A 25039-nucleotide genomic window follows, 5' to 3' on the forward strand; every position below is an offset into this window, starting at 1 on the left:
AGTTACGTTGTTTTAAAGTACAGTGCATTTCAATAAAAGTACAACATATTGCAGTTATAATAATAGTTTTCTCTACAGTTAAACACAGTGGGCGGGATTCTCCAATAATGGGGCTATGTCCCCACTCCAGAGTCAAAACGCGGGCGTTTCACTCTGGACTTTCCTGAAGCCCTGCACTTCCGGTCAGGAGTCTGTGCATGGCCCCGGCCCCGAAAATATAGGCCCCCTCCCACCCGGGATCACGTGCGCCTGCGGATCAGCGGCCCCTGATTGCTAGCCTGACCGTCCATGAGGCCCCCCTGGTGAAGGATCCCCCCCCCCCCCAAGAGGTTGGCCGCTGACTGACTCTGCAGCCGCCACTGGCTGTTCCTGACAGGCAAAACGTGGTTAGAACCATTGCCGTCGGCAACGTGGCCAGTTTTCTGTCGGAGAATCGCGCGGGGTGGGGGTCCTCTGTGAATGGCCGCCTACCCGTGCTGCGCACGTGCGCGCAATTCGCGGACAATCGCGGGAGCGGTGTCGCGCTGGATTTCGCTGTCAACACCCATGCTCCGCCCCCGCGCCAGTTGTGATTTCGTAGTGGAGGCTCGGAGAATCCCGCCCAGTAACCATCGACTTTCAACAGTGACCTGGGGCGGGATTCTCCGACCCCCTGCCTGGTAGGAGAATCGCCTCCTCCATCCCTGTAATTCTCCCGCTCCCCAAAAACTGGCCCGGTGTGAGTCATGCCGCCCGTCTCGGAGAATAGCGGGGTCTGGCGCGACTCAATGGGGGCCGGAGCTGCCCGGAATCTCTGGCCAGCGATGGGCTGAAGTCCCGCCTGTCTGTTGCCAGTCCTGCCGGCGTAAATTGGAGTAGGTCCCTTACCGGCGGGACCTGGCTGCGCGGGCGGGCTCTGGGATTCTTGGGGGGGTGGGGGGGTGGGGGGGGGGGGGGGGGGGAGTGCGGGGATCTGGCCCCAGGAGGTGGCCCCACTTTGGCCTGGCCCGCGATTGGGGCTTACCGATCCGTGGGCGGGCCTGTGCCATGGGGGCTTTCTATCTTTCTGCACCGGAGGCCGTGGTCCTCCGCCATTCCCGGTGCGGAAGCGAATCCGAACAGGTGATCTTTCTTGCACCTACTTTCTCTGTTAAAATTTTTCTTTTGTCTGTCTCTATTTCATCAAAACTTATATGGCAATTGCCAAACTTTCCTCCATTATTCCTCCTGCATGTCAAAGATACTAACCTGTAGACTATTGTGGCTCATTGCATAGTCCCTGCACCATTCCACATTTTGATATTTGCTTTCCCAGAGCCCCGAATAGTGCGGAACACTCGCTCATCCTCAGCTTTTCTTCCTGATACAAGGTTTTTAAAGTCCAGACAGTGTAGTTCCTGACCATTACTTGTTGTTTTGACTTCTCACCTGCCTTTGGAATCTTGTTATTGTCCTGAACTGGGAATTTTGACCCTCACTGATATTTCTGTAAAATTACAGTATACTGACCCAATGCTCTACATCTCTTTCCTCTATCAAAATATCAAGATATGGTGCTTACCACACAGTGGAATTTCACACAACTCCAATTTCACGGATTCATCCAGAGTAAAGCACCACGGAGCATCCTTGTGATTTCCTGGGTTCCGGCAATATGAGTGGCCTCCATTGAGTTCAGGATATTTAACTGAAGTGTAAGAATGACTGTGTGGATACTGAGAGTTCCATGGCTGACACTGTCGGCCTGATTTGGTTACACTCACGGTGCCCCGATAATCAATACCACTAATATTAAAACATTTGTGATCTGTTGGAGGGCGGAAAAGAAACACAGTACAGAAACAGTCACTTGATAGTACCGAGCTTGAACATTGCTGAAAGGAGACACATTAAAAGTTTTGTCATCAGGACAAACACAAGAATGCCAAATTTCAAACAATCACAGCAATTTATACTACAGCAGAAATGAGTGCTGATTGGTTGTCAAGCCAATTCTGATTGGCCAAAGCCTTGCCATGGAGAAAGCAATGGGGAATTATTGGTTCCCCAAGCTCCCAGGTAATTAAAAAAAGGCATAAGGTTTGAACATATTCCTTTTGTTTGCAGAGAACGGTCTCTGTTTGTGAATGTATGTCATTGCTAGTAAGTGTAACTGAGCCTTGTTATGAGCTTGGCTGATTATTTTAAATTATTTCCATGGCAATGCCTCAGCAATTCAGAACCAGCTTGCCAACCAATCAGCAACCCATTCAGAAATTCCATTTAGCAAAAATAGATTTTTGAAAATGAGGAGTTTTCTTGATGGATGAATTAAGTTTCCTAGCAAGTACCCAAGTCATAAACTAGGAACATTTCAGCTTCTGTTCCTAATTTGTGTTAAGTGAGTGAGCTGAACTCAGCCAGAGCCACCCGTGGAGCACTAAACTGGCCGCAGCGGCCCTGGTTTAGGAACAGGAAAATGAGCTGGGGTTCATACTCTCGATATCATTACAGCAATCCCTACTGGAAAGATATGCATCTGGATGTTGGATAAACAAAACAATCGGGCTCAGCTGTGATGCCCTTTGTGGTCAAATAACTTATTGACATTCATTATGATGAATGGTGTCCAATTGTTGCCTGTGAAACCATATCCCATCATGGAATTAATGCATTTTAGGAAGGGAGAAAATGGGTGAGAATGAAAACATAGTACTTGTAATTGCGAGCCTGTCACTAGCCATGTTTATATTAACCAAGAAAAACTGCAGTAATGCAAAAATATCTTTCCTTGCTTGAAAGTAGCTCCATATTTTCCTTCAGGTTTCATCTCTAGTTAGCAAGCCAGTTGGCCATGAAAGCTGATTGTGACTCCCCCGTTGTTTCGTAGCTAAGTGCACCATCCGCTATCCTGAGCAATGCACACCAGCACTGCCCCAAGGTGTCTTCTGAGTTAACGTACCTCAGCATAGGCAATGGCACAGAGCTTATTATCTGGAATAAAGATTGTCCTGGGTAGAGATGAAGGGAAATAAATTAACCAGGATTTCAGCTGCTGATTGTAATGCCACTATTGGCAGTATATCTGGTATCCATTCATGCAACAGAGCCAGGTGTAGTTGTTGCAGTCCCCCTGGTGGAATAGTTAATTCATGAAGAACAACCACTGGAAAGAAATAATTATTGACACTTGTGGAATATTCCTGAGCACCAGATACTGCCTTCAGTAATGGAGAGAAAAGAATGTAAAAAAAAAATCCAGAGAGAACTCTCAAACTGCTGGACTGATTTATATCCTCTTTCAGTTAAAGAACACGTCCTTACTTACTCTTATTGATGGGTTCGGCCATAGGAATTCCGATGCGCATGCAGTTTGCTGCCTCTGGACTGTCTGGCATGGGGAGATCTTCACAGTTTGGCAGCTTCAATCTCATTAGGATCAAAGGATTTGACCTGGCAAAAATATATTCTGTCTTGCAAAGGTCATTTTCCAGGATCTCACACTCGTCTCTGCAAAGGTCACGAGGTTTGGGTACTGACGAGGTATCATCGCAGTAAGGAAAAGCAAAATGGCACAGCGAGGGGATGGCAAACTGGGAACACCGATCTGTTAGGTGATTTGAGGTTCCAATCATGGTGAAAGCAGCTACGGGGTAAATGAGCAAGATTATTAAATTGCTTAGAGCTTGAAATTGTTCCAATTTTGCAAATCAGTAGCAATAATTATATCGGATAAAACTACTTGACTCAGCTCAACTTAACTTTAGAAGATAATCAAAGTTACAGAGATTCTTCAACTAATTACATCAACACGTATCATTAGATGAACTTACAAGAGACACTGCATTACAAGAAAAATATTCTACGATAATTAGTTAACTGTAAAGAAGTCTGCCCTTTAAATGTCCCAGAGATCCTCTGATAGGTTAGTGGATAAATTCACTGCCTATACACCAAGGATCTGGAAGTCCCAATTTCAATTCCAAGTCAGTGCTGAGCTATGTGAGGTTATGCATTTTGGTAGGCCTAACATAGAGGGGAAATATACAGTAAATAGCAAAACTCTTAGGGAATATAGAAAGTCAGGGAGATCCGGGCATGCAGGTCCACAGATCTTTGAAAGTAGCAACACAAGTGGACAAGGTAGTCAAGAAAGCACATGGAATGCTAGCTTTCATTGGACGCGGCATTGAGTACAAAAACTGGCAAGCCATGCTACAGCTGGTTAGAATCTTGGTACGGCCGCACTTGGAATATTGCACACAATTCTGGTCACCACACTATCAGAAAGATGTGGAGGCTTTGGAGATGGTGCAGAGGAGGTTTACCAGGATGTTGCCTGTTCTGGAGGTTGTTAGCTATGCGAAGAGGCTGAATAGACTCGGACCGTTTTCATTAGAACAACGGCGGTATATCGGGTGACATGATAGAGGTCTACAAGATTATGAGGGGCACGGGTAGAGTAGATGGGCAGGCACTCTTTCCCAGGGTGGAAGGGTCAGTCACCATGGGACATAGGTTTAAGGTCCGTGGGGCAAAGTTTATAGGAGATGTGCGAGACAGGTTTTTTTACACAGAGGGTGGTGAGTGCCTGGAACGTGCTGCCAGGGGAGGTTGTGGAAGCAGATATATTAACAACGTTCAAAACGCATCTTGACAAATTCATGGATAGGATGGGTATTTGGTTTTGGCCAAGGGTGGTATCATGACCGGTATAGTCTTGGAGGGCAGAAGGGCCTATTCCTGTTCTGTATTGTTCTTCGTTCTCTCTAATCTCAAATGGAATAGCAAGACGGCTTCTGATGTCTCCTCAATAAAACGTGTTGGAAAATATGCATCTTTGGATATGAGGTTGCATTAGCAAGTTGGACCTGTCTGCAATACTCATCCACCATGGCTGAACAATGTATCGGTTCACACATTTCGAATGGCCTCTTGAGCAGGATATTGGAAGGTGACGAGTGTCTATGGAATCATGTGGCCCTATGAATCAGCACTTCAACCAACTTGGCAAATCCCAGAGACGGAACCCATAATTTACTAACTGCAGTAAAAGCTTCTAAATTTCAGTGTGACCACAGCTTGAGACCATGCGGCCCCTTCATCAAAGCTCAAATGCAGGAATAGCTCATCATTCACATTGCATACCTGTGATTTGATTTTCAATTTCCCCTTGCATCTGGAGCGAGTCCACATATATGCTACTGTTTGCGATGAACCTTGCACAGGCAATACCCCTGTAAGGCTGACAAAAGCCATCTTCTTCAAACATAACTCTATAGAGTGAAAGGAAAGGCAACAGACCAGTCACATTTTGAAGTGTTTGAATCATAATGACCACTAGAGGCCACTGTTATAAACATCTTTACCAATTTCAAACCCTTTCTTGTTGCAATATTCAAAAACCATCCAAGAACATCTTGAAAAAATTAAGTTATTGAAAAAAACAAAGGCCTTCAGTGAATTTCTAATTTTAGCTCTTTCAGCTGACACAAAAAAAACCTAAATTCTTCAGTGCTTTATGCTCAACGGTATTAGTGATCATCTATTTCTTACTAATTATTCTTTCCACCTCTCTTGATGTCTCTAATTCTAATGCAGGTACAGTACAAGCACTGGCATCCTTCACACAAGTGACAATTCTTTGCGAGCGTATCCAAACAGTGGGTATAAACAGGCTATTCACAGCCAAGCCTAATCCTATCCATTGGGACCACTCTCAAGGAATAAACACATTGGTGGTGGTGGGGGAGAGAGAGAGAGAGAGAGAGAGATTCTTCATTCTCGTCCAAGGCGGGACTTGTTGTGAGCGAGAGTGGAGCACTTGGCATTCCAGCCAAAACACCATTCGGTTTCAACCGGCACCGGAAAATCCTAGCCGCGAAGGAGGATGAAAGATTTCAGCCATAATCCAAGCCGATATGCTGCCTTGTCAGAGGTGTTACCATTTGGGCAAGATATTAAACGGAAGTCCTGTCTGTCGGTTTTGGTGAACATTAAAGACCCAATGGCAGGGAGTCTCTCCCCAGTATCTCGGCCAACATCATCAAACACCAACTGACTATAGCATTATGGTTTCAGAGATCATGCTTTGTGCAGTTTGGTTGCTGTGTTTGTTGAAATAATAAGACAGTGGACACGAAGGAACATGTGTGAACCATTTTGAGACAATTCTTAGAGACATAATAAAGTGCTACCTAAGCTCAAGATGTTTTTCTCTCCTTTTGGGACCATTGGATTTCAATCACCAACAAATATCCTGACCCTTGTTATTCCTCCTGGGGCCAATGATAATGTTGAGTTTTAAAGATATATACATTCAGGTTGGAAGGTCGGTGAATGACATGATCGACTGCCAGAGAAAATAAAGAAAGGGCAATCATTTTCCTAAAAGAACGTTATATGTGTCAGTGTTGAGTTTGCAATGGCTTAATAGATAAATACATTATGCCGGGCCATTTGCACCAAGGAATACCCTGCATGGAATACTTCGATTACCTGCTCAGTGAGGATCAGCTAACTGCATACAGATCAAAGTTCAAGACTTTCCAGGTCTGTACAGCTTAGTGCTCCATCCTTTACCAACTAGGATTGGAAAATTACAATATTCAGATTACATTCTAAAGACAAAACTGATCCATCTAATTTTATTGTGCAACCTATTAAATCTATTGCTTTGTTACTATTTCTTTCCTCCTTTGTCTTTCACTGTAGTTCTGAACCTGGTTGGGAGACATGCTTTCATCTTTGTGCCACTGCCATGTGGACTGGGGTCTAGGAGTTGGTCCAGTTTAGATGCAAGGGCAAGGCGACATAAGAGTGATTACATTTTGCTAATCTTTCCTCCCTCCTTGTGACAAAATATCTTCAGTTAAATGTTATACCTTTCCCTGTGGAGAGTTTGTTCACGGGTGGGAACCCCATGATCTTCCTGTCTCCACCTTGAGTAAGTTTGTGGCAGGGCGACTCATGGATGCTCCAACCTTAATTGCGGCCCTTAAGTGGCAAATTAATGGTCACTTAAGGGCCTCGTCCTGCTGCTGCCTGTATTAACCTAGGGGCCGGGAGGGGGTGCTCACCATGCATGGAGCTTGACAAATAAACCCATGTGGGGTTGCTTGCATGGTCCATTTGGGGGTGCGGGTGCTCCTCGTTCAAAGCCATTCATGGCTTGATTGAGGAATCTGCCATTGATAAGTGTGGGACCTGGTATCGAAGGGAAGGACCTGACATTGGTAAGGGAGAGCCCGCTGAGAGCCACACTTCCTGCCTCTGCTACTTAGCAACAACCCCCCCCCCTCACTGCGAACTCCTCCTGAAAGTGCTTCCACCACCACTCACTCACGGTCTCGGATCCAGCGACAAGCCAAGGCCTTGGGTGGGTGTTGTAACTGTAGAAGCCACGAGCTTCCCAGTGGTGCTATCGGTCAATAGAGCTGCCAATCTCTGATTGTCTGGCAGCTCTCTCTTGGGGGGGGCTTCTGCCTCCTGTGGACCTAGATCCTAGGGAAGACCCATTGTGGTCACTATGTGCACTTAATATGGTGGGTCCCTAAAAGAGGCAACAGAGGACTCTTGCAAACTGGAAAGCTGGCAGGTGAGTCCTACATCACCTCCTCAAATACCGACCCTTGTCTCTGCTTAATGACTCTTCCCAGTCATGCAGCTACGATGAAGAATTGGCAAGTTATGGACTAAGGGGTCTTAATATCCCAGGCACTGCTACAAGAGTATTTAAAGGAGGAGATCGGCTGTTTCCCACTGGTCGGAAAGTGGTGAGAGCCCTTTGTCATCACTTTCAGAGAAAGCCTGCTGAATTAAGTGCCTCTCAGGCATTTAACTGGACAGTGGCAGGCCTCTGCTAAGTTTGAGGAAATCCTGCCTGCTGAGTGCTGTCAGCCAATCAGAGGCTGGCAGTTCTATTGACTAGCAGCTCCACTGAGGAGGCAATGCCTGTTGCTAGCTCTACACCCACCCGAGAGTAGTGGGGTCAGCAGCAAGGGCAGAGGTTGGCTCGAAGCATGTTCCCCTGCTAACTGATACTGGGTCTCTTGATCAGGCACCAAGCGCCTTTGAACAAGGAACTTCCCTGAGCTCCACCCCAGTGCTGCAAGCAACTCGGCACAGGTTTGCCTGTCATGTTCCCTGCATGGGTGAGGCACCCCACCCGCTGTTAATAACAGTGGCACTAAGATGAGGTCTTTAAATGGGCATTAATTGCCCACTTTAGGGCTTTATTTGATGGTGAGAGAGATAAGCCGTCAATAGACTTAATCGGGTGGAGATGGGAAGATGGCGGTGAGGACATTAAACAGCTCTTCTGTTAGTGAATTGTATTTGCATTAAGAGCATTAGAGACACATTCATTATACCTTCGCGGCCGATGCCATACCAATTTTCAAGCTGGCAACTCCAGAATCCCAAGAAATCTACCAATAGATCATGCTGCCTCTGAAGTCTTTAAATTTCTTTTTGTTTTTGGTGTGGTTTTTGTCTTCCATACTGAAACCATTCTAAATATAATAAATATAATTTCCTGCAATGTTGGCAGAGTTTCCAGTGGGTGGCTCACACTGCTGTTAAAAAGGCATTGGTTCCCAACAAGAAAAGCTTGAAAAGCACCACTGTAAACATATGTACAATGTAATTAGTAATTATACCTCGCTAGATTGATTTGTGCTTGGCAGCAGCATCTAAACTAGCTGCTTTAGCCATGTGATTCACATTGCTACCATCAGAACTGAAGACATTTTAGGAGTGACTTTCATGAACTCTGTATTTATGTAATATCCTTATAGTAACCTACAAATCCTGGGAAAAGCCTACCACAAAATTCCAATAATTCATAGACAACTGAAAGTACCACACAGAAAAACCGCTTACAGAAAAGGTTGTAATTTGGGAAGGAACTGACTCATATCCAACCAACATGGAATGAACAATCATTCCCAAATTCAATATGGCAAATCGCAGGCGGGATTCTCCGCCGGCGGGATGCTCCATTTTGCCAGTGCCTGGGGGTTTCCCGATGGCGTGGGGGTTTCCCACAATTGGAAATCCCATTGACCGGCCAGCATAACGGAGAATCCCGCCGGCGGGTCGAGGCAGAAAGGTGCCACGGCGGGGCAGAGAAACTGGCCCCACGTCCTCCAAAATGGAATCAAAATGTATTTGAGGAAAGGATATTTCATCTGAAATAAATGTGATCGCACTAAAAGGCTGCAGGCATTCTCAACAGCCCCAGGTCATCACTGCAGGAGTTCCTCAGGCGAGTGCCCTAGGCCCAACCATCCTCAATTGCTTCATAAATGACTTGCCTTCCATCAGAAAATGGGGATGTTCGCTGATGGTTGTATAATGTTCAGCACTATTTGCACCTCCGCAGACACTGAAGCAGTCCGTGCCCATATGCACCAAGACCTGGATGACTGGATGATACTGGAGAAATATCATCTCCCACTAACATCCTGAGGGTTAACATTAATCAAAAACTTCTCAGCAACAGCCATAAAAGGATTGGCCGGAATTCTCCAGTCGTTTGCTGACAGCGGGATTTTCTGCTCCTGTCGGCAGCTCACCCCCACCCGCTGGTTTCCCAGTGGCGTGGAGTGACTTCAGTTGGAATTCACATTCACAGCAGCGAGAATAGAGAATCCTGACGGCAGAGAACAACGCACCATCTCCCGCCTTCAAGAAACACGGGGCTGGAAGGCCGGAGAAGCCCACTCACTATTTTTACAAGAACAAGTCAGAGGCTAGGAAATCTGCAGTGAGTAACTCACCTCCTGACTCCCCAAAGCTTACCCATAAAACCCTAGGACATAGGAGCAGAATTAGGCCATTTGATCTATCGGGTCTGCTCCACCATTCAATCATTACCGATATGTTCATCATCCCCATTCTCCTTCCTTCTCACCATAACCTCTGATCCCCTTGTCCACCATTTACAAGGCACAAGCCAGGTGTTTGACGGAATACTCTGCACTTGCCTGGATGAGTGCAGCCCCAACAACACACAAGAAGTTGAACCCCAGCATGCTTCATCCACCACCGTAGAAATTCACTCCCTTCACTACACAGTATATACCATCCACAAGATGCACAGCAACAACTTACCAAGACTCCTTCTAAACATGTGACCGTCACTGCCGAGAAGGACAAGGGCTATATGGGAACATCATCACCTGCAAGTTCCCCTCCAAGTCACACATCATCCGGAGTTGGAAATATATTGCTGTTCCTTCACAGGAAGTCAAAGTCCAAGAACCCCTCCCTGTGGGTGTACCTACACCACATATACTGTAATGGTTCAAGAACACGACTCACCACCACCTTCTCAAGAGAAATTAAAGATGGCAATACTTTATGGCCTTGCCAGCGATGCTCACATACCATGAATGAAAAGGGCACGCGCTATAAGGTTAACTTCAAAGGGCGGCAAGGTGGAACAGTGGTTAGCACAGCTGCCTTACAGCACCAGTGACCTGGGTTCAATTCCAACTTGTGTGACTGTGTCGAGTTTGCACATTCTCCCCCTGCCTGCGTTTCCTCTGGTTTCTTCCCGCAGTCCAATGATGTGCAGGTAGGTGGATTGGCCATGCTAAATTGCCCCTGATTGTCCAACGGTTATGTGGCGTTATGGGGTTAGAGGGATAGGGTGGGGGAGTAGGCCTAGGTAGGGTACTCTTTCAGAGTGTCGGTGTACACTCGATGGGCTGAAGGCCTTCTTCTGTACTGTAGGGATTCTCTGATTATTCTTCTATTCTGAGACGCCAGGAGGAGCGGGAATGGGCTTCCTTGCTACACAAAATGATTGAGTGTTGCTGCTGGTCTACTCCGAGGATTGACCTGCAGCCCAATTTTCCAAGTTTGTATCTGGTATACTGCATTCAGACACTTGGGTAACATTGTTAGCATGGGACTTGAGGCCTGATTTCTAGTGAAGCTCTGACCAACATCTTTGGGTGATCATTCAGATATGCTGTCAATTTTGCCATGCTTTCTTGTCCTACATAAATGTCTAGTCCACCCGCCATACCAACTATCTGTTTTAAACAATTCTATTTGCCAAGTATGTATCTGAGATACACTGTCAGACTGGCTGAACTATAAGAGTCTTAGACACAGTAGATGGTTTAATGGTTCTTTTACATTAGAAAGGTGGCGTGACAGTGTTTTACAGCTGTTTGAGAAGGACTTGGGGGGGGGGGGGAGCAGAATCTAGTTATGATCCCTAATATTTCTTGTTTCCTTTATCTCAGCAGCTCATTTTAACTGTGATTCTTAAATCATTCATGGGATATGGGTGCTGCAGGCTAGGCCAGCATTCATTGCTCACCCCCAATTGCCCTTAAGATGGTGACGGTGATCTGTCTTCTTGAACTACTGTGGTTCCGTGTAGGTACATGTACACCGCTGTTAGGAAGGGATGGTTTCGGCCCAGTGACAGTGAAGGAATGCTGATAAAAACATTTTTTTAATAAACATTTTATTGAGGTATTTTTGGTTTTACAGCAACGACAAAATAAACAATATACATAAGTCTATAAACAGTGCAAAAAGCCCGCTCTCTCCCTTACAGGTCCCACCTTTATTAACTCCCTACTCTAAACTAAACTAACCCCCCACTCGCCCCCTTCTGCTGATGTTTAATTTTCTGCAAAGAAGGCGACGAACGGTTGCCACTTCTGGGTGAACCCTCATTGACCCTCTCAAGGCGAACTTGATTTTCTCCAAACAGAGAAAGCTAGCCATGTCAGATAGCCAGGTTTCTAACTTAGGGGGCTTTGAGTCCCTCCATGCTAATAATATCCGTCTCCGGGCTACCAGGGAGGCAAAGGCCAGAACGTCTGCCTCTTTCACCTCCTGGATTCCCGGATCTTCAGACAAGCCGAAAATTGCCACCTCCTGACTTGGTGCCACCCTTATTTTTAATACCGTGGACATGATGTCTCCTCACTGTCCCTCAACAAATTTCCCTCCCTCGTCAGCAGAACATTTTTACCCCCTCCCCCCTCTAGTGCAGCACAAATTAAATCAACCCCTTTGATAAGCCTAACACCTGCTCACCCCCCACTACGCTTCCGTAAGCTAGCCTGCCTAGCTAGCTTGGTGGCCCTCGCCCCGGCACCAGATAATCCCCCAAATATTGTTCCTCCCCCCACCCTCCCCCCTGCTGAATGATGATAAAATTTGATGTGAGGGTGGTGGGTGGCCTGGAAGGGAACTTGCAGATGGTTGTATTCCGATAAGCACCTGCTGCCCTTGTACCTCTAGGTGGTAGAGGATGTGGGTTTGGAAGTGCATTTCATTCCCATTGACTACAGCCACACTCACTGCTCAAAGGCAGTCACTCTCACTGTACCTTGACAGTGACTTTAAGATGAAGACTTTTAACATGACTTGGTGGTTTCTGGGAGTTGCAGTTACAATTAGGTTTATTTTGTATTCATTCTGAAAAAATAAATGTGGCTTTTAAGAACTTTTAATTTTCCTCAAATAAACCTTGTGGGGCACACCCAACTTTTCTGTGATGCAGATTATTAGCCTGTGTACGGATGAGTTATAGCATCCAGACAAAGGTCCTTTGTTAGATTTAATAAATATATTGGAAGTTAATAGGGGATTTTGGCAAAAAAGATGGGGAGAAACTGTTTCCAAAGGCAGGGGAGCCATAGAAAACAGATTTAGGTTCATTGGCAAATATCCAGAGGGGGGCGGTGGAAAATTTAAAATTTTTTAAAAATGCAGCCAGTTATCATAGAATTTACAGTGCAGAAGGAGGCCATTCGGCCCATCGAGTCTGCACTGGCTCTTGGAAAGAACACCCTACCCAAACCCACACCTCCACCCTATCCTCATAACCCAGTAACCCCACCCAACACTAGGGGCAATTTTGGACACTAAGGGCAATTTAGCATGGCCAATCCACCTAACCTGCATATCTTTGGACTGTGGGAGGAAACCGGATCACCCGGAGGAAACCCACGCACACACAGGGAGAATGTGCAGACTCCGAACAGACAGTGACCCAAACCGGGGATCGAACCTGGGACCCTGGAGCTGTGAAGCAATTGTGCTAACCACAATGCTACCGTGCTGCCCATACTGACTCGGAATGCACTACCTGAAAGTGTGATGGAACCAGGTTTAACAGTAACTTTCAAAAGAGAATGTACTGACATACGCACACTTAAAAAGGAGGAACCTTTCAAAGAACCAGAACAAATACGATGGGCTGAACAGCCTCCCTTTGTGCTGTGAATCTATGATTTGTAATCAACATCCCCAGGGAAATGCAAAAGGTGATACTAATGAGGGTATAATAGATAGTGAATTCCAAATGACAGGCTGTCAGCCACGTCTTCTGGAGTGACCAAAGTTCCTCCCCAATATCTAGTTCCTCAAACCACATATTTGTGCAGTTCTGCACTTTTAAAAAACAAAGGATTGCAGTGTGCTGTGATTTGCATTTATTTTCTGACAGAATCAAAAGAGGAATAAAGGTTAAAAATTATGGTTGGCCAGAACAGAGGTCAAAGATTTAACACTTTTATACGGCATTCCTTTGTCCAATATGTTAACGGCAACATTAATGTTTTTATTATTATCTCTGTTAAATGGACAAAGGAAAGTCGGAAAAAGTGTTCATCCTTTACAATCAGAAGTATAAATTCTAACCTTGCATAGTTTAATGTTTTACAAACTGATGCACAGTTGAATGGTCACTATGTGAAACTGGAAAATAGATGAAAGTTTGTATTCAACTCTTGTTTTGATGGCACTGAATTGTACTCATCCCTTCTAAAGTTACTAAAACATAAAAAATCATTATTTTAAAAAATAAATTGCATCACCTTTCTGTAATCCAGATAATCCCCTTGTAGCTTCAGGGCTGCCACAGGGGATAGTTGTGAGAATGAGCTAGTTTTGTCCAATAAATGTAAGCTACCTGTTGGTTGGGATGACTATCGCTGTGTGTTATAAAATGTTTCACTTTACAAATTAACACAACATATATGATGTCAGATTTCTCTGAATGAAACAAGATCCCATAAAGCTGTATTAAGGTTTCTGCAATTATATTTAAGTATTTAAGATATCAGGATGACATCCAGGATAAAGAAATTTAACTATACAAGCACCTGGGTAAATTTGCAATACAGTTGTGCGATTGTGGAGGTTAAGCGGTGATCTAGTTGTGATCTTTAAAGTAATGAAAGAAATTGATGAAATGAATAAAGGTAGGGGAGAGGATTGAAAAATTGGGCATTGCAGGGGAAGGTGGGAGGGGTGAATAAGATATTACAGTGGGGCAGCCGCACATCCAGAAGAAAGAAATAGCAATTGCCATATGTCTGATTGTGTGCAGGTAAGCTCGTGGGGGCAGAAGGGAACATCCTGCTCCTCATGACGCACAGCAGTGCCATAAAGACACTTATCTCATGGGTACAACCCTTCTTGCCTATTTTCACCTCCTAGGATGCCTGATGTCCATTAAAAATAAACATTTTGCAAAAAAGGAAGCATGTACCGTCCTTAAAATATATCAATGACCAACTACCTCATTACATCAGATTGGTCACCTGCCCCTCGACTCGCCTCTATTAAACGGAAAGTAGGTGGATTGGAGCTGGGTCGGTGTATTCATGTATATATTGCTAGGACCTGTGCACAGGAAGTAACGTGTCAGTAGCACGGGAGTTCTCACCAGTGTGGTTACAGGCATGGCATCTAAGAGCTGCTGAAGGTCCTTTAGTCAACCATTTAAGTTGTAGTCCTTTTGTCATCATTCCTGCACAACCTGGTAACCTTACAGGGGTCATGCTTGATATTTACTTTTACATGGTGCAGAAAACGGGGCTATGTGCAGTCTCAGCCGTGCATTCCCTGCTGAGGCACGCTATCTAACCCAAATGATGTTTAATTGCATTGTTTCTCGGCGCTACGCTCACTATGGGACTTTATTCCCATTTAGTTAAACCGGCACCTAATCTTCACTGTATACATTCAATGTAAGTCATACAGCCCAAAGGGGTTCTATGCAATTCCCTTCCACTCAGTTCGCGATGGCTGAAAGGTCTTCGACAGCGACCTTTCAACATTGCGTCGCTGCGTTGGCTGCCCCAAGCTTTAGTGCATCGCTCAGCGTGTAGTCCTGAGCTTTGGAATGTGCCATTCTGCAACACTGGGTCGGGGACAATTCTTTGCTCTGGAAGACCAACTGGTTTCTGGCAGACCAAAGAATGTCTTCCACCGAGTTTATGATCCTCCAGCAACAAATGATGTTTGTCGGTCACGCCTCTAGGCAGGAATGCATCAAGGAACTTACCCAACATGCCTCTGTCCCTATTTTCCTTGCAGCCCACCCTACCTCCAACCACATTCCATGGATCTGGGAAAATTCAGCCCAATATGTCTTTTATTTCTTTGATTTCATTTAAATGCTTCATAATGTCTCATGCTAATATCATATCTTCCATTTAATTATCTTCACTTCTTTAAACACTTCACTAGTCATTCTATCTTTGTTGTGTGCAGGTAGTTTTGTTGTTTTTTTAAAAGCTGCTCTCCTTTAATACATTCTAGTTCTGAAGAAGACTCCATCACTGTAATGACTGGTCTGTTTTCTCCACAGAATCAGCCAAACTTGCTGAGCATTTGCAGTAGTCTCTTTTTTTGTTTCAGATTGATTGATTGATATTTATTGTCACATGTACCAAAGTACAGTGAAAAGTATTTTTCTGCAGCCAAGGGAACATACACAGTACGTACATAGTAGACAAAAGAATAATCGACAGAGTGCATTGACAATGGTACATCAACAAATAGTGATTGGCTACAGCGTGCGGAACAAGGGCCAAACGGGAGCAGCATAGGGCGTTGATTTCCAGCATCTGCACAATTTTGCTTTTATGTTTTAGGGCCTTGTGACGTGTAAGATGTGACATTACCTCCGAACAAGGTGGCTGCCTGGTTGCAGCAGCACTAATTGGACCAGGAACAGATGTGGGACTTCCCAACAGGGAGGATGTGCCACAGAGAATATCCTATCCGGCTGCATCACAGTTTGGTCTGGCAACTGCTCGGCCCAAGATCGCAAGAAACTGCAGAGTGTGGTGAACTCCGGCCAACGCATCACACAAGCTTGCCATCCTCCCATTGATTCTGTATACACCTCCCGCTGTCTCAGGAAGGCAGACAGCATTGTCAGAGACTCCTCACACCCAGGCTTTGCCCTCTTCCAGACCCTTCCATCAGGCAGAAGATACAGAAGTCTGAAGACCAGCTCATCCAGACATAGGAACAGCTTCTTCCTCGCAGCAACTGGACTTCTCAATGATTCTCCCTCGGACTGATCTGTTCCCTGTGAGAACACTATTCACAACGTCCTATGCTGCTCTTGCTCAATTCCACTCTGACTGCGGAACCCCACCTCTGTTCCAGGAAATGGAATCGGCCGCATCATCCAATCCAGCTCCCGACCCGATGTATCCAGTCACCACCTGCAGACAGGATGGACAGAACCCTAATGTGTCTTGCACGATGACACAACTCACGGATATTGCTAATCTCATTGGCATATTCGAACCCTCGGGGGACCAAATGTTCTTTTTGAGAACGTTGCTGAATACCATATTTAAAACGGACCAATTGAGGCAGAGGTCAAGCTCAACTTATTATCTTTAAGCCCCGCAATCCATTCCCCCCTACCCCACCCCCAAAATGCAGCTGGGGACCCTACCTGAAATGAAGGCTGCCGATCACGGTTGGGTAGAATTAGGGATGTCCAGGTGAACGGTATTCCAAGAGCTGCCTTGCCAAGGTTCTATACAACTTTAGCATGACTTGCCAGTTTTTATACTCTATGCCCCGTTCAACAAAGGCAAGCATTCTGCAGAAAGTGGGTAATTATCGGCCAGTTAGCTTAACTTCGGAAGTAGGGAAGATGCTGGAATCTATCATCGAGGAAGAAATTTTATAAATGACTTGGAGGAGGGGGCTGAAGGGTGGGTCAGTAAATTTGCTGATGACACCAAGATTGGTGGAGTAGTGGATGAGGTGGAGGGCTGTTGTAGGCTGCAAAGAGACATTGATAGGATGCAGAGCTGGGCCGAAAAATGGCAGATGGAGTTTAATCCTGATAAGTGCGAGGTGATTCATTTTGGTCGGACAAATTTGAATGCAGATTACAGGGTCAACGGCAGGATTCTGAGGAATGTGGAGGAACAGAGAGATCTTGGGGTTCATGTCCACAGATCTCTGAAGGTTGCCACTCAAGTGGATAGAGCCGTGAAGAAGGCCTACACTGTGTTAGCGTTTATTAATAGGGGCTTGGGTTTAAGAGCCTTGGGGTTATGTCACAACTGTACAGGACCCTGGTGAGACCACATTTGGAGTATTGTGTGCAGTACTGGTCACCTTATTATAGGAAGGATGTGGAAGCATTGGAAAGGGTGCAAAGGAGATTTACCTACCTGGATTGGAGGGTAGGTCTTATGAGGAAAGGTTGAGGGAGCTAGGGCTTTTCTCATTGGAGCGAAGGAGGATGAGAGGCGACTTAATAGAGGTTTATAAGATGATGAGGGGGATAGATAGAGTGGACATTCAGAGACTATTTCCTCGGGTGGATGTACCTGTTACAAGGGGGTGGGAGATATAGGAGGTCTGCCCGAGGTAGGTTCTTTACTCAGAGAGTGGTTAGAGTGTGGAACGGACTGCCTGCTGTGATAGTGGAGTCCGACACTTTACGAACTTTCAAGCGGTTATTGGATAGGCACATGGAGCACACCAGAATGACGGAGTGGGATAGCTTGATCTTTGTTTCGGACAAAGCTCGGCAGAACATCGAGTGCCGAAGAGCCTGTTCTGTGTTGTACTGTTCTATGTTCTATGAAAGGAAAACTGGAGGGACGTAAGCAGCACCAGGGTACAAGTGCTTTGCTGTTTGGGCCTCAGAGACAACGGTCTGCTGATTGTTTGGGTCACAATTCAGGAAAGGAAAAGGGGAGAAAACTACAGTCTCCAAGGGAAAACACAACAGTTCTCAAAAATAGAGAAAAAGCAGTACAATGCTGTTAAAGTAAGCATGGCAACTGATGCCCGGCATTAATACAGCAATAATCTATTTCAGGGCGCACAGTCCGACATAAAGATGTGCATTCCCAGAAATTAGAAAATATTCCATGCAGCCGGTTGGACTGTCTGGGAAAAGTAACCAACAGAGCTGAATAATGGCGATGCAAGCATTGGTAAACATTCAGAGATTTTCGACAAAGGTTTTTGGGGCATGAGGAGAAATTAATTGTGCATGGCTGTGGGAGGACTTATGGGATCAGTCATCTTCTGATTTTTTCAAAATGTTCTTTCTCTTACATTTTTCTCTTGAAGGAACTGGAATATGTTGTCCAAGTGACTGTTTGTTATATATGGGCCTGGAGAATGAATGGCAACAATAAATGTGGCTTCACCAGTAACCCAGAGATGCACTTTCCAGCAGGGACGCTTGGATGTCAGTAAGGAGCAAGAACCCTTGCTAATTGTTTTTTCTCCTTCTCTTAGATCAGGAGGTGACAATTGCAACACCTCAGATCAGTTATCCAAGCAAAAACCAAATCAAAGACACTGCCCTTCCTGGTCTGCATGACTCCATTGCACAGGGAGCACCAAGTTATCAACAAAGTAATTTATTAAAGGAAGGCATAATCATATCGCGAAGTACAGATATTGAAGAACACAGATTCCTTGAGAATTAAAACAACAATATTTATATAGCACCTTTTATGCAGCATAATGTCTGAAGATTCTGCTCAGGAATGTGGCAGAACAAAATTAGACAGCAAGCCACGTAAGGAGGTAAAATGAGAATAATCTTAATAAATAATAATATAATAATCTTTATTATTGTCACAAGTAGGCGTACATTAACACTGTAATTAAGTTACTGTGAAAATCCCCTAGTCGCCACATTCCAGCGCCAGTTTGGGTACACAGAGGAAAAATTCAGAATGTCCAATTCACCTAACAGCACGTCTTTCAGGACTTGTGGGAGGAAATCGGAGTACCCGGAGAAAAGCCATGGGGAGAACGGCATGGGGAGAACGGCAGACTCTGCACAGACAGTGACCCAAGCCGGGAATCTAACCCATGTCCCTGGCGCTGTGAAGCAACAATGCTAACCACTGTGCTACTGTGCAAATGTTCACATTGGAATGCAACTGTAACAGCAAGTATCGATTCACGTTTGGTCTGAATCTTCGGCTTTCCCCAGATCAGAGCATACAATAAGAGACTGAGCCTGTCTCATGTCAAACACAATCAAATTTGCAGGGCACACACACATGATCTGATGAATGGAATGAGCATACATTGGTGACAACCAACTTACTAAATCACAATTTGGCTGGTTAATAATGTTTTGAGCCTTTTTCTATACTACTTTACTTTGGAGAGTGGGCATGAACGGCAGAGACATTTTTTATTGCTGTATATTAAATACATGAAGAGCATGGTGGAATTTGGATACATCCCAGGTTAAATTTTGAAAATTGCCCATATCATCTACTCAAATGATCCTGAAACATCAGTCACTATTAAACATAGATAGCCAGGTGAGTTATTTGAAATACCTATTGGAACAAGGCTGGGGACTGGAGACAGGGAAACTGAAGTTGGTTAAAATTCATTAAAATGGTTTATGCTCACAGCAAGCCATAATTCGATGATGCTCAAGGAACCAGTGAAGGGACAAGCCTTGATGAATCACTGCGCAAGTACTGATTGAGTAAAATCCAACCATCCTGCTCCTTCCATAGATGATGTGCAATCTATTCTAACTTAGAAGATTAGAATCAATAGTTCCTGATCAACGTGGGTAACCTGTGTCTTTCAAAATAGAATACATTTGATATATTTTTCCCTCAGTGATAACTTTAACCCAGATCTAAAAGCCCACTGTTCTCGATTATAAGCTCATTAATCGGAATATATCAGAGAATCACCAAGAACAGAGTTCTTTGATGCATAAGCTTCACAAATATATTTCAACAAAGCCTGTAACTTGTCCATCATCAGTGGAAAGTCCTGAAAAACTTTAGCCAGCCTCCTGAGAATTAGGGTCAAAGATTTCAATTCTTTGTAAACTTTTGGTTAGTGAAAGCTCCAGTGAATTATACACAGTGCATTAAAAATCTTCTTAATTCTCTCTTTTAAAGCATGGCTAATTTTACAAAGTTGGTGTAGCGATCTGCCTTCCTATTAACTTACAGATGTTTATGCTCTTTAAAAAAATCAAACTTTATTTACAAAACTACCATGCGATACATGTACTCTTCCCAATTTATAGTGCAATAAATAATTATGTTTAATATGAATACTGTATAAAATGAAGAGGGTGTAACCTGAATCCCCAATACATATATATTCCGAGGCTAACCTATTTTGCAATCTGCCAAATACAATCAGGAACTTGTCCCTTACCGTGGTGCCAAGTCTGAACCTACTGCTGATTGAGCAAACAGCTACAAGCTGGAAGCCTGTATACAGTTGGCAGGGTGCCCTCAATCTGTTATCCTCAACATAAACAGATTCTGAAACTCTCACTCAACAAGGCTGAAGTAGGCACAAAGCAGTGTGATTCAACACTGATTTCAACTCTTGGAACAAGACAAAATGCTCTCTCGCTCTCTTCTTCGTAAAGAATAAAAATAAACAACATGGCGTTTCTCGATGTCCGACTTCAGCTAACTTCAAAAGTTAAATTATTCATCGATCAACATAAGGACAGGACCAAAACTCATGGCAGAAAACATCACCAAGTTTGAAAAGAGTGGACTAAAACGTTAGAACAACAATGCAAGTTAAATTGCATTGAACTTGAGTTTTAAAAACTTGCAGATCTAGAAAGCAGGAAAGCCTGAGGGAGATAAAGAGTTCCATAGTTTTCACAAACTGTAAAGTTATGGGTTAAATTATATGACAATCCAATGTGTCTAACTTTCAATAGTGATAAGTTTTGAAAATTAAGTCCTAAAGCTACTGTTTCAGATAATCATGTCTGCAAGATGCACAGAAGTTGAAATGTTCCCTTTTTTCTTTTTGCTGCTAGCATTCTTGGTGGAAAGTTGGCTAAAAACTCTGCGTTGGCACAAAGAAGATTTTTTGCCTCTCAAGTTTGAGCTCAGAACACCAGGGGTTTATTCCGAAGATCATTCATCACAGAGATGTAAAGCTTAAGGGAAATGGATATAAAGCACATAGTATGGCTTCCAGGTCTAATGCTCCAGGCTGATTTGTGAAAGGGAAAAGGGTACATAATGGCTAATTCTGTGTCTCTCAAAATAAGCCTTCGCCACAAAAAAACAAAACTCAAATCCCAGCTGGTAGTTCAATAAAATGAATTACGTGGCTGAAGCAGTGAGTTTAGATACTGACCCCCTAGTACAGAGCCATCAAGAGTGCAAACTGAGGAATTACAGAAATCAGGCACTGTCAGGGCTGGAGAGCAGTGAACCAGCAAGTAGTATTCTCCTGTAAGTAAGAGTCCATTTGAAATTAAACCTTAGGCTTCTCCTTAATAGTTTTATGAGCCAATACTGTATTGTTAAAATTGTGTTGCAATGGTGAGATCATCACGAGAGCAGGAAGGAGGCCAATTCCAGAGAATCAGCTGGAGCCAGACACACTGAGTGCATTATCCCCCCAGTATTTTCAAACCAATAAGACTGCAAGATTTTGACATTTCTACTAGTGAGGAGTGCAAATGTTCAACAAATTTACCTTCATTTTCAATTTTCCTCTGGCTCCTTCCTAAGACACAGTCTCTTGCTGCTGGGTTCCGAGTGCTGAATGCGGAGAGCTGAGGGCTCGTTTAGCACAGCGCTAAATCGCTGGCTTTGAAAGCAGACCAAGGCAGGCCAGCAGTACGGTTCAATTCCCGTAACAGCCTCCCCGAACAGGCGCCGGAATGTGGCGACTAGGGGCTTTTCACAGTAACTTCATTTGAAGCCTTCTTTTGGCAATAAGCGATTTTCATTTCATTTTTTTCATCCAATACCTCATAGAATTTACAGTGCAGAAGGAGGCCATTTGGCCCATCGATTCTGCACCGGCTCTTGGAAAGAGCACCCTACCCAAGGTCAACACCTCCACCCTATCCCCATAACCCAGTAACCCCACCCAGCACTAAGGGCAATTTTGGACACTAAGGGCAATTTATCATGTCCAATCCACCTATCCTGCACATCTTTGGACAGTGGGAGGAAACCCACGCACACACGGGAAGGATGTGCAGACTCCGCACCGACAGTGACCCAAGCCGGAATCGAACCTGGGACCCTGGAGCTGTGAAGCAATTGTGCTATCCACAATGCTACCGTGCATGACCACTCGTCATGAATGAGGCAATGCTGACAGGCTATTCAATATTGGTGGCATCACAGCTGAGCTCAAACTGGTTCTTCTCAAAACAGGCATCCATACCCACTTTTCAACAAGGATTGTTGACATGTGGGGCGGGACTTTCCAGTTCCCCAGTCGCTGCTTTCTCGGCCGTGCGCTGGCGGCAGGATATTATCTTCCCGTCGCTTGTCAATGGAATTTCCCATTGAAACAACCCCACACCATCGCGAAACCCACTGGCGGGGATGCGCTGTTAGCGGGAAAAGTGAATCCTGACAAACAGAGAATTCCCGCCAGGACTAGGAGGCTTAGATGAATGTTCGCCAAATTCAGGGAGAGGCTAAAAACAGCGCGCCATTGCGAAACCATTTTTAGTTGGGAAAAGGACAACAGTTTGAAATAATAATATTTCCCTTCCCTCCTATTAAGTACTGGTCTCCTTTCAAATAGTCAGCCTCTTCCCACCCTATTACAATGCTCAATCACTTTATAAGTGCTTAAGGGCACGATAAAGGAAAGCAGACCAACACAAACTAAATCTTGCAGCAGAGGTATTTACTGATGAAGAAAACAGAACCATGCTGCCTGTTTACAATGAAGGATGTGGGATGGATCAGTTTGTATTATAAAAACTTGACAAGGCGGCACGGTGCCGCAGTGGTTAGCACTGCTGCTTACGGCGCTGAGGACCCAGGTTCTATCCCGGCCCTGGGTCACTGTCCGTGTGGAGTTTGCACATTCTCCTCGTGTCTGCGTGGGTTTCACCCCCACGACCCAAAGATGTGCAGGTTAGGTGGATTGGCCACACTAAATTGCCCCTTAAGTGGAAAAAATAATTGGGTACTCGAAATTCATAAAGGAAAAAAATAAACAAAAATAAAATAACAACTTGAAAAAAGCAAGCAAATGGCTCTGATCACCCATTCACACAACTGAAACATGAACAGTTTTGAAATGAATTTCACCAAGCATTTAAAGAAAGCAGATGTTCCACAATTTTCTTATCTGTAGCTCTCAAATATTGTCGTGCGTGTATGTGGGCGTGTATACATGTGAGAGAGAAAACTAGTGCTGGAGGTTTCAGAGGGTGTGTAACACAGAAGAAAAGCCAGCCAGCAGCAGCACCCTTTCGAATTGTTGAATTAAGCTAAATCAGCAAAGACCCCGGACACAGTTTAATGTAAATGAAACAGAATCCTGTTTCAGGCACGTTTAGCATTTCCCGATGCTTGCAACGTTGAGAATGACCCCGCTATTAAATGGGACTCTGCTCACTCTTGGGCCTGCGAGACGAACGCCTCGCCGAGGTCACACTTCGGCTCTTTTCCTGCACTAATGAGCTCAGCCAATGAGCCCCCCGTATACCAGCTCTTAAGGGCAGGCTCCCTCAGGGCCTGATCGCCCGCACAGGCACAATGCCACCTGGGCACATTGGCACCGCCAGCCTGGACTATGGCAGGATTTATTAGCAGGATGGCCCCTGGGTGGCACTGCCAGGGTGCCCAGGTTGGCAGTGCCAAGGCCCCTGGGTGTTACTCGGAATGTCAGGGTACCACCAGCCCAGAGCCTGACCAGCCAGGGTTCCACGATCACCTGGGAGACCCCTCCAAGTGCCAATATGCTGGCACACATTTGTGGAAACCAGTCCTAAGAGACACCCACTCAGGGTCTCCAAAGCACGGCCGTTAGGTCCCGCGCCTTGGATAACTCTGGCGCGAACATAGAATCATAGAATTTACAGTGCCGAAGGAGGCCATACGGCCCATCGGGTCTGCACAGGCTCTCAGAAAGAGCACCCTACTTAAGCCCAGACCTCCACCCTATCCCTGTAACCCAGTAACCTCACCTAAACCTTTTGGACACTAAGGGCAATTTATCATGGCCAATCCGCCTAACCTGCACATCTTTGGGCTGTGGGAGGAAACCGGAGCACCTGGAGGAAACCCACGCAGACAGGGGGAGACAGTGCAAACTCCGCACAGACAGTGATCCAAGCCGGGAATCAAAGCTGGGACCCTGGAGTTGTAAAGCAACTGTGTTAGCCACTGTGCAACCGTGCGCCCCAAACATATTTAAGTGAGCTTATCTGTACAAGTAAATATCCAAATCTAGTTCCCGCCCACGATTGCGATGCCTCACGAGTTTTCGTGAGGCATAATGAGCATCGTAAATTTCATGAGAGGTCTTGGTCAGGTTTACTGGCCTCTTTGCGTCCCGTGTCGGGCACAACGTGGCCTTTAGACCATGCCCCACAGCTGAAAAGGAAAGACGGTAGCTTCTCCACCAAGATGCACAACTCTGGAGTTTCATAACTGACCATTTGCCTCCTGAAGTCAGCACTACTAGAATCTAAATTGTGACAGCCACAAAGCTCAATCATCTACTCCCCATGGGTCAAGGACTGTTTCAGATGCCATTTTTTTGCTTACTTACTTTGGACTCAATTCTCACATGTAATCTGTAAGAATGTAGATGCATGTTTTTTGCTAAACCATTTTCTTGCCTTTAGTAGTTAATAAACTCACTCTATCTTTAACTCAGGAAAGCCCACCTAAATTGGCGCATTGTATAACATTAAGCATTTGGATTGGGAAGAGGTAAAGGAAGGCATCCTTTTGTAGATTAATCTTATTGCGACCAGCAGAGGAGGCTGAATAAAGAAAGGGAGACAGTTCATCCCTCC

The 25039-nt window shown here is 45.0% G+C and overlaps 1 protein-coding gene across 1 annotated transcript in view; it reads right to left on the reverse strand.

Annotated features, from left to right (window-relative positions):
• Positions 1–25039, reverse strand: part of ror1 (receptor tyrosine kinase-like orphan receptor 1) — a 357093-nt gene that overhangs the window by 30378 nt on the left and 301676 nt on the right. Inside the window, exons 5-7 of the mRNA XM_038794486.1 lie at positions 5107–5234; positions 3287–3604; positions 1541–1786 (exon numbers count right to left, since the gene is read on the reverse strand). Coding sequence (XP_038650414.1) covers positions 1541–1786; positions 3287–3604; positions 5107–5234 — 692 coding nt within the window. The remainder of the gene's footprint in view (positions 1–1540; positions 1787–3286; positions 3605–5106; positions 5235–25039) is intronic.

Source organism: Scyliorhinus canicula, chromosome 4, assembly GCF_902713615.1.
Source record: "Scyliorhinus canicula chromosome 4, sScyCan1.1, whole genome shotgun sequence".
Taxonomy (NCBI): Eukaryota; Metazoa; Chordata; class Chondrichthyes; order Carcharhiniformes; family Scyliorhinidae; genus Scyliorhinus; species Scyliorhinus canicula.